The sequence below is a fragment of the Nanorana parkeri genome, unplaced genomic scaffold, assembly GCF_000935625.1.
Source record: "Nanorana parkeri isolate BGI_ZX_2015 unplaced genomic scaffold, ASM93562v1 scaffold804, whole genome shotgun sequence".
Taxonomy (NCBI): domain Eukaryota; kingdom Metazoa; phylum Chordata; class Amphibia; order Anura; family Dicroglossidae; genus Nanorana; species Nanorana parkeri.
In genome coordinates, this window is record NW_017307072.1 from 340,620 (window position 1) to 360,430 (window position 19,811).

Below are 19,811 nucleotides of genomic sequence, written 5' to 3' on the forward strand. Positions count from 1 at the left end.
TGCCAGGACAGTACAAATACCCCAAGAATAATTCTTTTTGGAAAGTTGACATCCCAAGCTGATCCTTTTTTGCCATGCTGGTATTGAGCTGGTTAAATGAGAACTACAGGGCTTGGCGAACAAATTGCCTGGGAGCTAAGTGGCGTAAAAAATTGGGATTTGAACTGTTTGGGATATATTGAGTGCTTGATTTTTTGAATACCTGTTGTCTCCCTTCCTTTTTAGACCCTTTTTTAGTATTTAAAAACTCTTTTTCCTTTTCTGTCAGTTTTTTTAAACTGTTCCCTTTTTTTTTAATCACCTAAAATTGGTGGAAAAAAAATTCCAGCACAAGGGGCGAAGGGGGTTCTTCACAGTAAGATCAGTTAGGGTCTGGAACTCACTGCCACAGGCGGTGATTTCAGCAAATAATGTGGAATTGTTCAAGAAACTTTTGGACGATTTCTTAAGGGACCGTAATATACAGGGGTACAGGTACTCCTAGAATGAGATCCTAATAGGTTGGACTTGATGGACTAATGTCTTTATTCAACCTCAAATACTATGTAACTATGTAACTATTGGACACACCTTTTTTTTTTGCCATTTGTAGGTTCCTAACAATATAGGAGTTTTGCATTGTACTCCTGTAATCAAGAATCCTCCATAAGCTTGTAGTTCAATATCATATACTGTGGGCAGGGCTAAGCTTCGTGCCGAGACGTGATCCCAACAACTTTGTCAGGATCCTCCCAACTCTCCCTCACATTGAGTGGCAGCACCTTGTAGGAGCTGCTGCACGTTCATGAATACCCGCACTGGATATTCATGAACGTCCCTATCTCCCCTCCATGCTGCTGTCTCCATCTCTTCTTCTCCCTGGCACATCATAATTAACACCATCAGTGAATAACATCTGTCCCTGCAGCTTCTTCCTATCTCCCCATTTTCGATCCCTGTTGCCCCTTCATGCTGCTGTCTCCATCTTTTCTCCTTGGCAAATCATGAATAACACCATTCCTGAATAACATCCATCCCTGAAGCTCGGCCTCCCCTCCACGCTGCCATCTCCATATCTTTTCCCTGGCTCATCATGTATAGCACTGTCCTTGAATAAAATCTGTCCCTGAATAACATCTGCCCCTGCAGCTCCTTCCTATCTCTGTCCTCCATCACTGCCTCCCCTCCATACTGCTGTCTCCATCTCTTCTTCTCCCAGGCAAATCATGAACAATAACATCCGTTCCTGCAGCTCTGTCCCCACCTCCCCTCCATTCTGCTGTCTCCATCTAATCTTCTCTCTGGCTCATCGTCAATAACACACAGGAGATCTGCAGCAGCTTTTCAGCAACCGATCTTGATGAGTCAGGGAGAAGAAGAGATGGAGACAGCAGCATGAAGGGGAAGTGGGGATGGAGGTGGGAACGGAATTACAGGAACAGATGTTATTCAGGGATGGTTATTCAGGGAGAGGCAGAGATGGCGACAGCAGTGTGGAGGGGAGGCAGGGAGGGAGCTGCTGCGCCTGCGTAGGCATTTATGAATGTGCAGCCGCTCATACAAGGCACTGCCACTCAGTGGGAGAAGAGCTTTTAAGCACTGAGCTTGGCTCTGCCCACAGTATAATCTATTGAATTGCAAGCTTATGATGGATTTTTTGATTACGGGAACATTGCAAAATTTACTCCTGTACCATTAGGAAACTAAAATTGGCAAAAAAAGTGTACCCCATAGTACTCCTTTAAAACATGGAGCTTGGTAATATTGCACTAGACACAGCACATCATTCATGTACCTTTTATGCACCAGGGGTGGGAAAACTCCGGCCCTCCAGCTGTTACAATCAAGTAAATTAAGTCTTCATTAACCTTCATTCATGAAATTCTTTATTCATAAAATTATCCTTCCTCAGTTATGAGAGGAAGGGGAGGGCTTCCAAATGTGAACACTTGCAGCGTTTACATTTGTGATCACAGGGATCGGCAATCACCAGACACAGAGCGCTTCTGATTGGCTGTGTGCATTTTGCCTGAAATCTTTACTGTCTAATGGTGTGTGCACAATTAGTAAACAGAGTTGAGAAATGTACATCCACCTACCCACCGGTAGAGTTATTTTGGGTGTGATTTTTCACACATTTTTAAGCTTTTTCCCCCTTAAATATTGTTATTCTAAATGTAGATGTGGTTTAACTGCCCAGTATCTACCAAAATCAGAAGTACTTAATTTTAGTGCATAATAATACATCTTGGTAAGAATAAATATACAACTACCATCTTTTATATATTTATTTACAAAAAAGTTGAAAAAGACTAAACATTCACTTTACATAAAAGTCACATCATGTAAATTCCTGAGCTGATCATGGGACATTCTCTGACCCTGTCACACATGAATCACTTTCTTTTTTTGTTTTAACCTCTTGTTAAATGTTTACAAAAATCTCAGGAAGTTAAATCTTTTGGGTGACCCCAGGCTAAAATACATCTAAGCGGTAAACTAGATTATTTAACACATTTAGAGCTTTAACTTTAGAATCTCGGGCATGGAGTGATAAGCATCTAGCGCTGTGAGTAACCTTTGTATAATGGAATGAATGCTCGCCACATCTCCTTCAGAAGCATCAGATAATAAATTATAAAATTGACCTTTTTGGTTGTTTTTTTGTCTTTCTTTCTTGCTTTATTCAGCAGGAAGTTACATGTTAAGAAATGCTTCTGTCATGTGACATATCAGTTTTAAACTGTTCTTGATTCTTGCACTGATGCAATTTTTAATTTTTCAAGCTGACATTCCTATACATAAAATGCTTCAGCGTTAAAGTATAACTAAAGGCAAAACGTTTTTTTTTTTAAAGATTTGGATGAGTGGTGAGGGATTAGAACTACTCTCAGAGCTTTATTGTTATCTGTGTCCCCACTCTCTCCAATTGTCCTGATCACCAGGGTATATCTTCCAATGGAGACACTTGTTCCCTTGACAGTTGTCTAAGAGCACTTCTCACTTCCTATTGAGTCCTCAGAACAGGAAGTGAAGGGTAATCTTTCTAATGAGACAGAGATGGGGAAAAGCGTGAGAGCTCTTTAACCCTCGCCACTTTATTCTAAACAAAAAAAAGCTTACTCCATCTTTTCTTTATTCTTCCACAAGAAATGCTTGGTACTTTTAGGTATGGAGGAGCATGTAATCTATGGGAAAGCGATGGATCAGTGCTGCCACAGAGAAGTGCAGTGCTCTGTTAGCTACAACTCCAGCTTGCACAGTACTTTTTCTCATAGTTTACACAGAACCTTTTTACTCTGTGTTGTGGATGGGGAAGGGAAGGTAAAGGATAAGTATGTATATACATCTGTGGAGGTCTGCATTAAAGTGAGCCTGTTGCTTTGACAAAGTACTTTGGGACCCATATAGAAACACAAAAACTGCCTTCCACACCTGTAAAAATGCTTCCTTACACTAGGCCCAATTCTAGTCAAAGAATGTTTGGTTGTTTTTTTTTAAATCCATTCTCTTCTGCTTTTCAGGGCAGCTCCTAAGTTAGAGTAGTGATCTGGTTGGTTGGGACTCTGGGCAGATCTGCTTTAGCCACACTCCATACTCTTAAATGAATTGCAGATGACATAATTGTTACTTCTGCCAAAATGCTAATCCATTTTACACCAGTGCAGGTGAAGAAGTAAAACGAAAAACGAAAAAAAAAATAACTGTGTGCCAGAAATATCTACTAATAATCAGCTGCAAAGTACTAAAACCTTATTAAATAAATAAATATAAAAATACAAAATTACAATGTGCCGAGCTAAAGCCAAACCAATACTCAGCACATTGTGATTTTGTATTTTTAAGTAAGTAGAACTAAATTTCCTTTACGCTGCAGATTTAAATCAGTACAGACTTCAATTATTTGTTTGTCCATTCATTACCCAAATTTACCCCCCACCTTTTCCTCTTCCCCTGTAGAGCATTTTGTTTTTTAAATTTACTTTGTTCCTTCTGCAAGAAACAACTTTTATTTCTCACTGTGATGTCATCACCAGACGTGTAAAATAATTGAATATGCAACTGCTGGGGGGTCAGTTATTAGTGAAGCAGACAAACCCTCCCCGAACTACCTCTCCTAATAGCCCTTTGCTTACACTCAGTGTGCGGGCAGAGTTTTAGGGGAGTCGAGGAAGCAGCATTGTTTTGCAAGGTGAGAAATCAATGTATTGATGTGGACATGGACAGAAAGGGATGGGGGATAGGCAGAGTTCTGTAGTCCAGCAGGTATTGCAGTTCAGTGCCTGTTGATCTTCCAGGAATCCAGTGGGCTGACAACATAGTTCCTTTGCACTAAACAGTGCCTAAGCACTGTTGACAGCTTAAACAGGAAGTTGGGAGTACATTGGATGTATGGCAGCTCAACAGATATATTTTTCTGTATTTGCAGTGTTTTGAAAGGCAAAGAACATGTAGAAATGTGCATGTATTACAGATATGCACTGCATTTTTTTTATTTTGCCCTGACATTGTTTGCCGTAACTGTTCTGCATTGTATCAGGTCTGAAGCTTCTATGTGTGTAATCAGTATTTTAGTGGCTTCACTGGGAACGCTGGAAACTGCACACGTATAGGTTAGTACTAACCCGTACCATCATACAGCAGGAATATCACATGATGTAGAGGACATCAGCAATTAGAGCATTGGCAATTGATTATATATAGTTAGTGATTTAAAAATAACTTTCATATTTGGCAGGGTTACTGAGTTTCTTCAAAGGCAAGAAATCAATACAGCTAATCAATGCAATTTTTATTTTCATGTCACCAACTCTTATCAAAGGTGATGCAAATAGAACTGTAGATATCCATGAAACTAGGTGTGCGCCTCTTGTTAGAGCAGAGACTGTAGCGCTGTCTTTATTCCTTTCGAAGGAACATAGAAATAGATCACACTTGCGCAGCCCAATCTTGCTGAAATACATCATATAAAAATAGTAGTATTCCCATATGTAGTAGTATTCCCATATGTAAATACAAATTTGTAAGAATATTAACCAAACTCCCATTTCTAGGTTGGATACTTTAGGATACTTTATTAACCTTGCTTACAGAATTTGTCAGTCTTGCCCTAGAATGCCTTCAAGATATAAACCAAAATTCCAGACACCACCCTTTAAAGTATACTGCCAGCCAAACCTTTTTTTGTTTCATAATGCAAAGAAGGGTTGGATTCTCTGCCAAGTTTTTTTTTTTTTGCTGTCTCAAGATTCGCCCCTCTTTTTAAACTGGTGACCATTGTCAATAAGAAAGAAGGTGAGGGGAAATGCAACAATTTAGAGTTGTTCCCTGAACAAGAGGTGAAGGTAAAGCCTCTAAAGGGAACAACTGTCTAAAAAGGAGATTACCCTCATTTTTGGAGACTTTCTCTAACTTCCTGCTGCATTTCTGTGACAGGAAGTGGAGATAAATATCCACAATGGTACACAGACAGCAGAAAATTAAAGGAACGTGGGATTTAATACTTCTCTAAACTAAAAAAAAAAAACAAGGTTTGGCTATATGTACACTTCAAAAGATGAGTACACTATTACCACCTATCCTGTATCCTGTCTAAGAACCAAAATGTTTAGGCACCCTGCCTGGCGCTTTCTGTCGGTGTTTTGAAAATCCTGCTGCATACATGTAGTGACTACTGGAAGGCTGGTCACTCCTTTATCCTAATACAGAGCCCATTCCACCCCTCCCATATTTTAAAGAGCTCTGGGAAAAATTATTATTAACCCTTGCAGTAGGGCTACCCCCGTTTTGCAAATGTAAAATAACAAAATTATACTCGCATTACCCTTGCAGCTGGATGGCCCATGAGTCATCACATCCAAAACACAGACATCTCCGCCCTCCTCATCTTCTTCCCCTTTATCACAGCCACAGAATGATCAGCTCACAAGATTTCTGGTATTTTTTGCAATTATCATGCAGGTAACAAAAATCGTTCTGTGGTATATTTGGCAGACCAAAAGAAAGCAAATAAAAGAAGTTTATTGTTGGGTTTTAGATACACGTTAACATCATAGGGATTAGCGGTCTGGATAAGTGTACTTTATCTGAAAGTGTACTTACTTTTTAGCAGGTAGCATTGGGTATATTGTAGCCCTGCACTTGTGTTTTTAAACTGAACTCATCCTGTACTGTGCTTTTTGCATGACTATGTCTTTTCTACATTAGTAGTGCTAGAATGAGATAAAAAAGAAATTTAGTTAACATTTTATATGGCTGACAATGAAAAGTGTGGCTTGCACAAATAGTCACCCGCTTTGCTGTGAATGTTGAGGAAAAACCATTGTCTTCAACCATCGCATAACTATTTCACTGGAGTCTACATGTTTGCAAAGCGGTATCACATGATTACAGAACAAATACACCTGGTGCTATAAAGTGCCAGAGTTTGTTGAAGAAAGTATGTGAGCAAACAGCATCATGAAGAACAATAAACTATTTAAACAAGTCCGAGGTATTCTTAAATATGTCTATAAGTTACACAAGAAAATAATATATTTAAAATATAAACATTCTTTAGAGCATCTGGAAACCCTTAGTGTGAAAACAAACTCCCATTCTAATTTCTTCCTTAAAGTTCCAACATGAAGGAGTTTCCTTTTGTTAACCCTTTGTGGCAGACCACTGTTTCCTTTCTGCATGCCTTCGCTCTGAGGGTTTTGAGAAGAAACTTGATGCTTCTCTACTGAGTCCCACAGCGTTACTCCAGGAGGCATGGCTGCCTGGGGTGACTACGATACTCTGCAGGATGTTGTGCATCTGGCCGACACCCAGTACTCTGGGAAAGCGCACTTGTGTTGTAGACTGAGAGTTCTTAACCTCGACTGGCGCCATTTAATGGTCCGTTGTTCCCTGCAGCTTTCTACCGTTAGTCAAGGGAGGCTCGATGACCCAAAAGGGCAGGTCTTTGAGGTCCTGAGCGTACAGGAAGTGGATTGAATGACACTGGACATCATTCCGTCCGGAGGAGCAGCGATGGGTCACAGAGCAGTGAGACTGCAGGGGACAGCGCTTGAGAGGAGGTGAGTATTGCAGCAAGAGCTGCTTTTTTTAATTTTAACTAGTGTAAGGCATTCTATTTTTACTTTTCTGTTTTTTTACAAAGTTGCAGTTGGGCTTTAAATCTCCAAAAACGAGGCACTCCGTAATTTGCAATGTTATTAACAGCGTTAACACTGAGGTGCCTACAGTTTTTGCTATCATGATAATGAAATATAATAATTACAGATAATAATGTTGTTGCAATGCTTGATTTGCCTGTTGGAGGCCAGAATGCCTAAACAATTTCAACAATGAAAGCAGAATTACCTGTGGTGATGTTCTTTGTAAATGGAGCATACCAAAGAGCGAAAGAATTGAGGAAAAACCTGTTTGGCTGGGAAATGCCCAGATTACAGTTGTTCATTCTTTAGGTTACGCGCAGGATTGATAATTCATTAATGTGTGAACAAAAGACATTTCAGAGCTTTAGTTTTATGGCTAATTCTAACAATATTATGGCTGGATAAGTTATGAAATGTTAAAGTGCCTCCAAATTCAGAGCCTGTATATGGCACTTTAACAGTTTACATTCTACTAAATGGACCATAAACGCTAAAATAATTATAATATATTGTATCAAACTATTAATAGTCACAAAAGGTAAATGTGTACTTTAATGCACACATATCTGCATAACCGTGAGATATACACTAACTGGCCGCTTTATTAGGTACACCTCTTCAACTGCTTGTTAACATAAATATCTAATCAGCCAATCACATGGCAGTAACTCAATACATTTAGGCATGTAGAAATGGTCAAGATGGTCTGCTGAAGTTCAAACCGAGCATCAGAATGGGGAAGAAGGGGGATTTAAGTGACTTTGAACATGGCATGGTTGTTGGTGCCAGACGGGCTGGTTTGAGTATTTCAGCAACTGCTGCTCTATTGGGATTTTCATACACAGCCATCTCTAGGGTTTATAGAGGATGGTCCGAAAAAGACATAATATCCAGTGGGCGGCAGCTCTCTGGGCAAGAATAACTTGTTGATGCCAGAGGAGAATGGCTAGACTGGTTCAAGCTGATAGAAAGGCAACAGTAACTCAAATAACCACTCGTTACAACCGAGCTATGCAGAAGAGCATCTCTGAACACACAACACATTGAACCTTGAAGCAGATGTGCTACAGCCACAGAAAACCACACCGGGTGCCACTTCTGTCAGCTAAGAACAGGAAACTGAGGCTACAGTTTGCAAGGGCTCACCAAAGTCGTAAAATAGAAGATTGGAAAAACGTTGCCTGGTCTGATGAGTCTCGATTCTTGATTTCTGTTGCAACATTCGGATGGTCGGGTCAGAATTTGATGAACATCAACATGAAAGCATGGATCTATCCTGCCTTGTATTAACGGTTCAGGCTGGTGAAGCAACTGTGTGATGCTATCATGTCAGTATGGACCAAACTCTCTAAGGAATGTTTCCATCACCTTGTTGAATCAATGCCACAAAGAATTAAAGCAGTTCTGAAAACAAAAGGTGCCCAACCCTGTGCTAGCAAGGTGTACCTAATAAAGTGGCCAGTGAGTGTGTATGTATGAAGTCCAATAAGTAAACAAAGGTCTGAGAGTTCAACAGATTTTAATATTGATAGTTGTTCGCAAAGGGACAATACAGAACAGCCAATGCATTTCGGGGTATCAAAGATCTCCCCCTTCCTCAGGACTTGTGTTTGATGAAAAATGTTGACGACTTAAAAATGGCACAATCACCAGATTTTATCTGTATATCTGCAGTGTGAGATCTAAGGCACTGCTACCTCTGACTGGGGACCTCAGGACTCAGGAGAGCTGGAGTGAGATTTGGTGATGGCATTACTGTGCTGCTCACTTTTCTCTTTTAGCCTGCATTTACACCTAAGCGTCAGCGCTTTTGTGCACGTTTTCGCATAGCGTGTTTTGCATATTTTCATGGGCATTAGACGTGCGCACATGAAGACGCTTGTCTTAAATGGCAGATTGGAAGACATTGCAGCCAGTGGACAACGAGTCTAAACAGCTAACAGAAATGAGCAAAATGCTTGTGTTGTGTGTTTTTTCAGGCACTTCCTTTAAGGTCTATGGGTCTAAACATACTGCAAACTGCCTCAAAGAAGCTCAGCAACTTTGTACAGCGAATGGCATTTTGCAGCTTACGACAAAACGCTCAGGTGTGAACGAGGACCATTGAAATTAATAAGAAGTCATGTACCAAGCGCTTTGTCACATGTGTCTGTGCACGACAAAACGCTTAGTTGTGAATGGAGGCTTGCTGAAATATCAAATGCCCTACGATTGTCACCTCCACAGGGCCAGAGTGGAGTACATGGAATGGTAGGTCAACAATGGTAAAGGATCAGCTGCAGGGGACCATAGGCAATATTGGTTACCCTCTGCCTGCCTTTTTTGGGTCCAGATTTTAGAGTTCATCAAAGTCCTGTGAGGTCCCCTGCAACCTCAATGCATAACCACAATGCACACTGCTCTTTACAGAAGCAGTAGATGCATATTTTCTAGAGCCTGTGCTGTGCTCTGCTGTCTTTTTCTCTCTGCTTCCCGCATCACCAGTCTTAGGTCTCGTTCACACCTAGGCGTATTGCATATGCGCGTCTGTCGCGCGACCGTCACGGGTTTTTTTTACCACAATTCGCGTTAAAAAAGTTGCGCGTTTCTGAATGCTACTTGGCTGTAGCCCAATGGAAACTCGCAACAAAACGGCCCAAAGTAGTACCTGTACCTTTTCAGGCGTGGGCCGTTTTTTGTAGCGCGTTAGGGACGGGCGGAAATACGCCAAGGTGGGAACGAGACCATTAAATACAATGGGATTTATATTTTTGAGCGTTTTGTAGAGCGTTCATCAAGCGTAGAACGCGCTACAAAACGTTCAGGTGTGAATGAAGGCTTAATCAAACTTCTAAGACAGGTATAAATAGACTTTTAACATTCTGTATTCTGCATGACAGCAATACCATTGCATAGCTTTGTGTATAACTACAATACAGCCAAGTCGCTGTGTCATTGTATTTACCTACAGCTGGTGAACTTTGAAACAATTGAACAGAAATGGTGAAAAGTTCACAAATAAAAACCCTTTTAAAGAGCACAATCCTTTAGTTTACCACAAAATGTTTATTAATAATATGATGTATTGCTTCTGGAGTGTCAAGTCTTGGCATGTGAGCCGTGTTTGCAAACTGACTTTTCTTGTAGAGCTGATAAATAATTTATTGAAGTACTAGTGAATGCAAAACCTGTACAACACCTATTAAATGCTGACGGCTTTATAAAATGTCATTTATGCAACCAGAGCAATGTAAAGCTATTCAGATTATTTCTGCACCAGTGACAGATTTGCTTTTAAGAGTGTCTTATATAATACTGTTATGCTTGGTTTGCCATGTTTCATAAAAGTTTCATCAGAACCAATCACCCTATAAACCTTTTATATCTGTTTTTGGTTTGGTCTTATTCCTACAACAGGTCGTTCAGGCCCGCCGCAGACCTCCGGGATCGAACGTTCCTGCACAATGCAGGCAGCAATTGCTGCGCAGCCCCGTTGATTTCAGTGGGGTGACATCCGAGCAGTAATCGCAGAACAAATGTACATGTACTTTTTTTTTTTTTGCCATACACGATGTGCTGCTGTTTTAGCCGTGTTCGGAAGCACGGGCAGAATCCACGCGATCCGCCTGGCGCGCCATCAGAAAATGGCACCCACAGCGCAATTTGTGCATACCTAGGCGAATCCTGACCGTGCGGCAATCCACGCAGAATTGTGCGCGATTGCCGCGCGGTGAGGTGTGCACCGCCCCTTAGTACTTTTTGATCTGGAACTGGTAAAAGTGAAAAGAGCCAGGATTGTCAATCAGGGCTGAACAAATCCCAGGCGCCAGGTAGCCAGAGCTTCTTTTTAAGAATTACAGCTTACACCAACTTTTGAGGTTTTTTCTACTTGGTGTCAATGGAGCTAGTTTCTGAATTCCATATTCATTTGTCCACCCCTGTTCTCCATACATTTCAAGAACAGTTGTAGTCTCTAAATGTACCGTCATAAAGCCCCTGCAAATTCAAGTCCTATGGTCAGGCTTGCAATGTCTGGGAATGTTGGCACGTATAATGAGAAGAGTCACTATATGGTCAGATCAGAAGTAATAATAGGCAACAAGTTTAAAGATGAACTCTGGGCATAATTATTCTTAACCCTTGCAGTGGGGCTATCCCACAGTGCAAGAGTCAACTGCTCATTTTTGTCTAGGTGCTGGAAAAAAAGCAGTTTGACTTAGATGATCCTTGGAGCCGGCTTGCTCTTAGAGCGGTTCTTTCAGATTCTCTCCCGCTCCGCTGCAGCAGTTTAAGGTCCCATAAATCATAACATTCTATACACTGTGTACAGAGGAACGTTCCAATGCCTCAGACTAGAAAAAAAAGGGAGCCGGCTCAGTGGTTTGGGTGAGTATAACTTTTTGTTAGCGCCTAAACGACAACAATTAACAGTTAACCGTTGCAGTGGGGCTACCCCTGTACTGGAAGGGTTAGTAAAAGTTTTGCCCAGAGTTGTTCTTTAATGCACACAACAAGAAGTTGAACTCATTTAAACATACTGTATCTGAAAAAGTAATTCAAGTCTGTATGATCCTGTTAAAGTAAATCCGTGCTTTGCTATGAAAGTCAAAGCAAAAAGTTATCTTTAATGCAGACCTGTGAATGGAAAGTCCACTGTAAACTACAATGGAAACCTTTGTGACAGCACTGATTTACCGAGCGCTATCACATGGAGTGAATTGCATGCTTCTCCATACCCAGAAGTACCATGTAGTACCTTGGACTCCTGGAGCTGAATGTGGGGGGAATAGGGAGGGGTGGGGGGACTTATGAGATTTCAGTTACCTAGGAAAGCTCGCTAAAGGGTAATTGGTGAGGTAGCCTTTCCAGGGGGCAGCTGGGAGGCACTGGCTACCTTACCAGCACCTCTGAAAAAGTGGAAGTTAAAAACAAATTAACGTTTTAAGTTTACAAAAAAGAAAAAAAAATTGTTTCAAATATTATTGTAAACCGTTGAGCATGCAGAGCTACATGCATCTGTGATTTTAGTGTTTTGGAGGTAAAGAAGGTCAGATAGATGCACCTTCTAGCTTTTTTTTTTTGCCAATGCTTGCAGAATAAGTTGTTAGCCTAAGCAGTAGCAGGTTTCTAGTGCTACCTTACCATATTGGATGATGGGGCATTTGACTGAAAACTCCATTAGTGACTAGAATGAGTAGACCAGTGTTTTCTGTACAGCAATACAGAGTGTGTCATAGTTATCTAAATATATGATAATAATACTGTGTGTTTCCTGAACTGCACTGCTGAATTCTTCTGCTTGCTATAATGTTGTAGAATAGTAATCATGTGCGTATGACTGTGGTGGGGATATTACAGGGAATGAGCTAGTTCAATCTGTTGTCTATTGTGATGAGGGCTAGGTAATTCGATGTCTTGGTTATATCGCTTATGGAAAAAACATTGATAAATATCAGTTAAGTATTCTGAATGAATCATTTCCCAAAAATGTAATTTGTTTTTGCAAAGTATGCATATATTATGCTGGATATATTGGTTTAGCATCCCAGTAATGTGCTTCCCTGCTCCTGCAACTGTTGTAATTATTATAGCACATATTGTACTCCATACGTTTTATCTTATCGTACACATTATTGATTGACTTTTTTTTTTTAAATCTTTATAACTGGTGAAAAGGTCATGTAAGAATGTGAAAATTGAAAACTATATCAATGAAGATAAACGTTTTCTATAGTCATGCACAAAGGCTTATACAATCATCAGTATTATACTTATATTACAATTTGTCCTTATTACCCTTTTCACAGCATTTTATAGGGCATTGAAGCAATCAGTAGACTTTATTGCAGACATTAAATTATACAGCCATATAGTTTTAGTAACTTTTACCTTTACACTCAAAAATTCTACCAATGCATACCTCAATGTATGATGATTAATAATAACATAGACATGTCAGGTGTAAAATGCTGTGGTTTTGAAATATAATTGCAGAGCATTCACTTCATGCTTTGAAAGTGCAAATTACTTCAGTTTGCCAACGCAATGCACACTGGGATTGCCTTGTCATCAGCAGAGCATTGCTGCAAAATCTCATCTGTAATCTCACGAGATCTCAGGGAAAGGCATTTTCATCCCCTGAGATGATGTGCATGGTCACATGTCCCAGTCACATATCTAGTCATGCGTGCCAGAGTTTCAGGAAGTAAAAAGAGAGCTAGTAATCTGCCCTTAGTAAATATGGCCACAGTCAGAAGACTAGGGAAGAGAAGAGAAATAAGATATGCAAAGAATACAAAGCCAACAACTATCTAGAAGTATGTGTTTGTAGATTGTCATTACTAAACATTTCTAAAGGTTTGTTGTTATTTTAAAGATATGGGTAAAGGTCCTCTTTAAGTGTGCACATTCCTCCTGTCTTGTAACCCAACCCACTAAAATAACTTGGCATTGTTGTTGATTCCGGAACAAAGCCACATCAGAGGGTCACTTTCGTGCTGTTATAGGATTGGATCCGTGAGCTGGATCTGGCTTTAATAGGCAACAGCTGTTTTCTGTAGGGAATAGACTAAATGTCCCTGCTTTATTTTATACGGGTTTATCACTGAAAACTTTCTTACTTCGCTAATCAAGACTTTGTACATATAGATGATGATCAGTAAAAGCAAAGTGTGTTAATATAAGCTGTCACATCTAGTACTTATTGATGGAAAAATCTGTGATGGTACTCACAGCAGGTACACATTCTAAGAACTGCATGCTGTAATTTCCAGTGCAGACTTTATCTAATCATACTAATAAGTTTTTTCCAGTTATAGGTGTTTGGAATAATTGTGTACAGATGTACTAAAAAAACAATTTAGTATGTTTACTTACTCATAACGCAACACCTTTTAATGGACTTAAAGGTTTTTTTTTGTAATGGTTTTCTATTTTCTACCTCCTCTGAATGATGCCATATGATTGTAAGTACATCATAATGTTACGGTAGACATTGCACTACAAGCACGGTCTGCTTATTTACTTTGGCCTCCCACAATGCCTAAATACTGTAAATGATTAAAAAAAAAAACATTTTTAGCAAAAGTTAGGAAATATATTTGCCTTACCCCCAGTTTCCATACTGCGGGGGTGTCAATCATCTAGTGAGGAGATCTCGGCAGAAGGTTGACTAGCCCAAATTTACTAGATGACAGTTCCAGCACAGCTCCTCCCACGAGATTTAGGCTACTCAGTTTTCCATGGGATTTCCCTGGAGGAGTGTAAGGTCAATCTAACTTAGGCATCAGTAGCAGAAGCCGGAGGTAAGTATATTTATAGTGCAAGTTCCACTTTTAATGTGTCTTTCAAGATGAACTGCAGGCAAAAGTTATTTATTACAAAGTGTTGCGTAACATATAGTTTACTCTCATGAGGTTAATGTCACCTTTTAGTATCTCTATTGTTTCTTTAAAATGTACAGTTTTACATTGCTGTTGGATAGTATAGCTCACACTTTACTTCTGGCCTGCTGTGGCTCTCATACACAGAAGCCCTCATTTCATTTTCTGCCCCCACCTCCCCTTTCCCATTCACAAAATGCTTTGTGTTCTGTCAACCATCCACAAAATACAAGGCATTCTGTGAATGAGCAAAGGGGAGAAGTAGGCGGATAAGTGACATTATGGCTTCTGTGTATGAGAACCACAGTTCTCGTAGTCGGAGTGCTTGAAATATAACCAGAGCCATGCTATACGTCGTCAATTAAAATATTAATGAAATGCCAGTGTTTCTGGAAGTGACATACACATTATATCAGTAGTCTTCAAACCCCCAGGCAGTGGACCAGTAACGGTCCGTGGCCTGCCTGCGACGGGGCCGCAGCCGCCAGTCCTTGGCCACGGCTGGATTAACATAGGGGCGCATGGAGCTCCCTTTCCAAGCCCACCCCTGCAAATACTCCCGGCTGGCCTGGTTTGCCTCGGTATGCCCGATGGCAATCCCGGCGGCTACAATTAGGCAGAGGCGGCCCTCTAATGAGGTCTATTAGAAGGCCGCTTGCTGTGGCATCTCAGGCCCTTGTAAGGAGCGAGCAGCCGCCTGATGAGAGAGTCGCATCTGCTGCATCAATAGCGACTAGTGAGACTCTCCGCACCCCTAATGAGAGCTGCACTGACCACCTGAGAGCCTGCACTGGCCACCTGAGAGCAGGAAAACAAGCTCAGGGCTCCCACTGATTCTGCATTATGGTTAGTTGTATACTTATTTCATTATATATTACAATGTAATAATAACAGAAATAAATAAGTGCACAATAAATGTACTTGAATCATCCCAGTAACCATAGTAGCCGCTTTTCATTATTGTAACTGCTTTAGACCAATCAAAGTTGAAAGCTGACCAGTTTTTACAGCCTGCTGCGTGTCATTGCTCTTTGTGCTGCAATTTTATATTTGTTAGATTTTATTAGTACTTATAGAATGATTTCACATCATATGTGCACCTTGACCCTTTTACATAAAGTTGAGGGGGCATTTCGATGAGCTGCCCTGCTTATCCTCTTTATAATCGTCCTTCATTGAATATTTCTTTGCCCTGTCCTTGAGCACCATGTTTTGTCTCAGTGTTGGAGGTTTCTAATAGACCTTAATGGTCTGACACAACAAGTAGAAAGAGCTGCAGTAGTGGGTTAGAAGGACATGGAGATGAAAACTCCCACTCTGAATCTGTTGAGTGTTTGAAACTCTTTTCCTGAAGGTTGCGGTGCAACGTTTGTTGGGCAACAATCCAAGTTTTCCACTCCCCAGGTTTGTCCCACTGATGGGATTTGAAACTATTGGGAGACCGTTTGAGTAGGTAAACAAGATCTTTACACAGAAGGGATGACTTAGGCTGGCCATCATTATGAATTATTTCTCGTTCGGCCCCTTGGACTGAACGAGAAAACTCTATCAGTTCCCACATCTATGCTGAGAGTATGGATGGGGGAATCCCCCCTACTGTGGGCTATTGTATTATGACAGTGGAGGGTATGCTGCTGTCAGAATACCTAAGCAGTGACTGCATCTGATTGGCTGATGCCACGTTAGGCCAAGATTTTTTTGACCAGCTCCTTTAACAAAAGTCAATTGAAATATTTTTTTTCCTTGTACGGGAGGATCTTGTTGGAGCCACACATTGGTTGAATTTAGCAGGACTCCACCAGAGCACTTTGATGGGGACAAATAATGTAAGGGGGCACTTTGATGGGGACAAATAATGTAAGGGGGCACTCTGATGGTGACAAATAATGTAAGGGGGCACTCTGATGGGGACAATTAATGTAAGGGGCTCTCTGATGGGGACAATTAATGTAAGGGGCACTCTGATGGGGACAAATAATGTAAGGGGGCACTCTGATGGGGACAAACAATGTAAGGGGGCACACTGATGGAGAAAACTGATGTAAAGGGGCATGCTGATGGATGTTATTGTTTTTTTTCAGTGAAGTCAGCCGAGACACGTTATAACTATATCACATTGTGCTGTGCCCATATAACTTAATGAAATGTCACTTATGCCATTTCAATAAAGCTCCCTTTTGCACTCTTTGTACCATCAGCCAGCATGAGTTAATGAAAGTGATGAGTCCAGACGCCAAACTTTTTAGGTGGTCGGATACTCTGTCCTTCTCTTGTAGAAGAAAGTTGGTAAAAAGTGAATCTGTTATACTCACTGATTTCAACAGTTAAATAGAAAGCCATGTCATTACATAATCAATACTAATAGGATGTCAGCAAGTTCATGTGGGTGATAGCAAGCCAGGCAGTACATTTTATTACACGTCATTTATTAATGTAATTAGTCCAATAATCAGTATCTGTTAGCATACCAAGAAACATATACAATGCTCATGTGATTTGTTATCTCGTGGATAACAAAGATTATAATAGAAAGTGATTTTTTTAACTGTTCATATAGTTTATATAGTCATTCCGTACACCCTGCCTGTAATCTCTCTGATTGCAAATAATGTCATTATAAATACCTGAAGGGGAATAATGAGATGCTGTCATTTTGTAAGTAGCATTAATGTGTGGTGCTGGCATATTTGCTATTATAAACCAAAGAATGAGATAATCCACTGTTTCAGTAGTTTTTCTTACCAGTCTTGTACCGCTAAGTCTGTATAGGCTTTTAAATAAATCTGTGTGCCCCAAGGTGATTAAGATTTTCCTTGTAGTTATGTGTTAAAGCTCATGGAATATTCTAACCGTACATTGGCATCTAAAGACAATGTGGCTTTCAGCAGCATTTGGGCGTTTCCCATTGAGCACAGTGTATTCTTTCATAGTCTGAACAAGCATAATAAATTAAGGTAAATACCAATTTCTGTGAAGGAGATATCTACGTGGTGTCCTTGAAGTGAGAAAGTATTTTAGAAAGAGATCGACAATGGAAGCCTCTTTATTTCTCGCAGCACTGGTTTCCTTTAGGAATTGACACTATTGTGAATCAGGTCTTCTCGTCCAACATCAGGACCTGATTTCACAAATGTTTTTTGGGCTAGATGGGCACACTTTCCCACAGACACTTCAATTTCTTGTAGAGTGAAGGCCTCAAATTGGGACAGACTCTATATCAATGCCTTTAGAATGTCCAACAAGCTCAGATATGTGTGATGGTTAGGTGTCTACAAACTGGCCATAAAGTGTATATCTATAAAGCTGATTTAGGTTTTTTAAACATGGTTGTTAAAGCTGTAGTTTATTTTTTGGGGGAGGATACAGGACCAAAAGCATTAGATATGTGTAATGGTGTGTATCCTATTGCCTCCAGCTACTGTTTCTTCTAAAATCTTCAACCCACTGCCTGCTTTACAACCACTGTATATCACACTTAGTGTCTTCTGGCACTGTGAGAGCCTGCAGTGAGTCTAGTCTGAGTTGCTATTAGAAAAATTTGCACTGAGTTCTATGAATGGAGTGTAGATTCTGTTATTCAAGTGCTCCTCCATTCACAGAACTTGATGCATTGTGAGATGATGGTAATACACACTTTGTAAATGGTGTAGAGAGTAGAGGGAAGCAGACGAGCAACACAGCTTTTCAGACTAGCAACTCACAAAATCCACTCACTGCATCCTCTCAGAGCACCAGAAGACAGCCGCTAAGTGCAATATCCCATAGCTGGAAACAGGCAGGTGAAGATTTCAACTTTAATTTATTTTAGAAATCTACTATCATATAACATTGTTTGAATCGTGTGAACATTGCTAATAAATTCCAAATGAAGGTAAATATAGTCTGTTGAGGCCTTGTCCATACGTGCATTATTCTTGGCTTGATGCAGAATAGTCTCTCCTAAAATAAATGAAGATTTATATGCTCAATATATTGTGTTTTGAGATATTGTTTTTGAGTTTTGAATATTAAAATTGAATTTAGCTTTCAAATGTGGATTTTTCTTCGTTTGCGTTTCAGATGTCACCGTATTAGAGCTTTTGACTCTTTTATTACACAAACTTCCCAGAAGTGATGTAGCAAATATTTCATTTCTAAGTAACTACTAAAACTAGTGTATGCTTAATGACATGGGGTGCTTGAGCACTTTGAATTTTGGAGTGCAGTGCAGCAGCTTTGAGCTGTGCAGTCAGGAGTACATGCACCATTCCATCACCAAATTTTAGTATATCTTACATACTGCATCAATGTATTCTTGTGTGCATTCGGGAGTTAAAGTCTGCTGAGGAATGTATTATAAACTGTATATCATAATGTTATGTTTGTATCTTATAGGTCCCAGCAAATCTCCAATCCTGTGGTCATGCAGTTTGGGCATGCAGAGACTCTCCTGCCACTTTTGGCTCTGATGGGCCTCTTTAAGGATGAGAAGCCTCTTACTGCAGACAGCTTTTCTAGTCAAAGTGAACAGAAGTTTCGCAGCGGCAGAATTGTGCCTTACGCTTCAAACCTAGTGTTTGTTCTGTATCACTGCGACTTGGTGGAGAGTCCTAAAGAAGAGCATCAAGTACAGATGTTACTGAATGAAAACCTCCTTCCTTTCCCACACTCAAAGGAGTCTGTGTGTCTTTTTGATGATCTCAAAAAAGAGTACAGTCATCTGCTCAATGACTGCCGTGTTAAGGAAGAATGTGAATTGATGAAAGCTGTTCATGAAGATGAACTATAAGGCAGTCTAGCTTTATTTGAGTTACACATTCATTCTTACACATATAATTTTCTTTGGAAACAATCTGCATATCCAGAATAAATGTAAAAACATACTTTAATTACATTAGGTTAAAATCATTCCAAAATCAGTGTTTAACACATTCCTGTTCAGATAGCACATTTTCTCAATTATTCATTACATGACACAGACTCTTTAAGTCTTAGACTATTGGGCTATGCAACTGCCTTCAGGTGATTGGACATTTGTAAACAAAGCTTTAAACACAGCCCTAAAAAACCCTCCGACTCCAAGCAAGCCTCAGTTATATTGTCTTTAGGTGAAGAGCAAATATTTTTATTTTTGTTTCCCTTTGGATTTTTTCTCAAGATGTTTCTTAGAGCAAGAAACATTCTTTGCTGCTCCATAGCCACTACAACATCCTCTGCAGATTCAGGAATGGTGGACTCTGCTTTGGGGGACTGTACCCAGACATGTGGGCCAGAATGAAATTTTGCTTTGGATCCTGTACAAAGGAGCTCACCTAGGCATATAGTGCAATATGGTAAGTTAGCCACAGGG

General features: G+C 40.2%; 1 protein-coding gene across 1 annotated transcript in view; it reads left to right on the top strand.

Annotated features, from left to right (window-relative positions):
* MINPP1 (multiple inositol-polyphosphate phosphatase 1) overlaps positions 1–19,434 on the top strand; it is a 44,528-nt gene extending 25,094 nt beyond the window's left edge. Inside the window, exon 5 of the mRNA XM_018564994.1 lies at positions 18,857–19,434. Coding sequence (XP_018420496.1) covers positions 18,857–19,250 — 394 coding nt within the window. The 3' untranslated portion in view covers positions 19,251–19,434. The remainder of the gene's footprint in view (positions 1–18,856) is intronic.
* Positions 19,435–19,811: the final 377 nt, after the last annotated feature.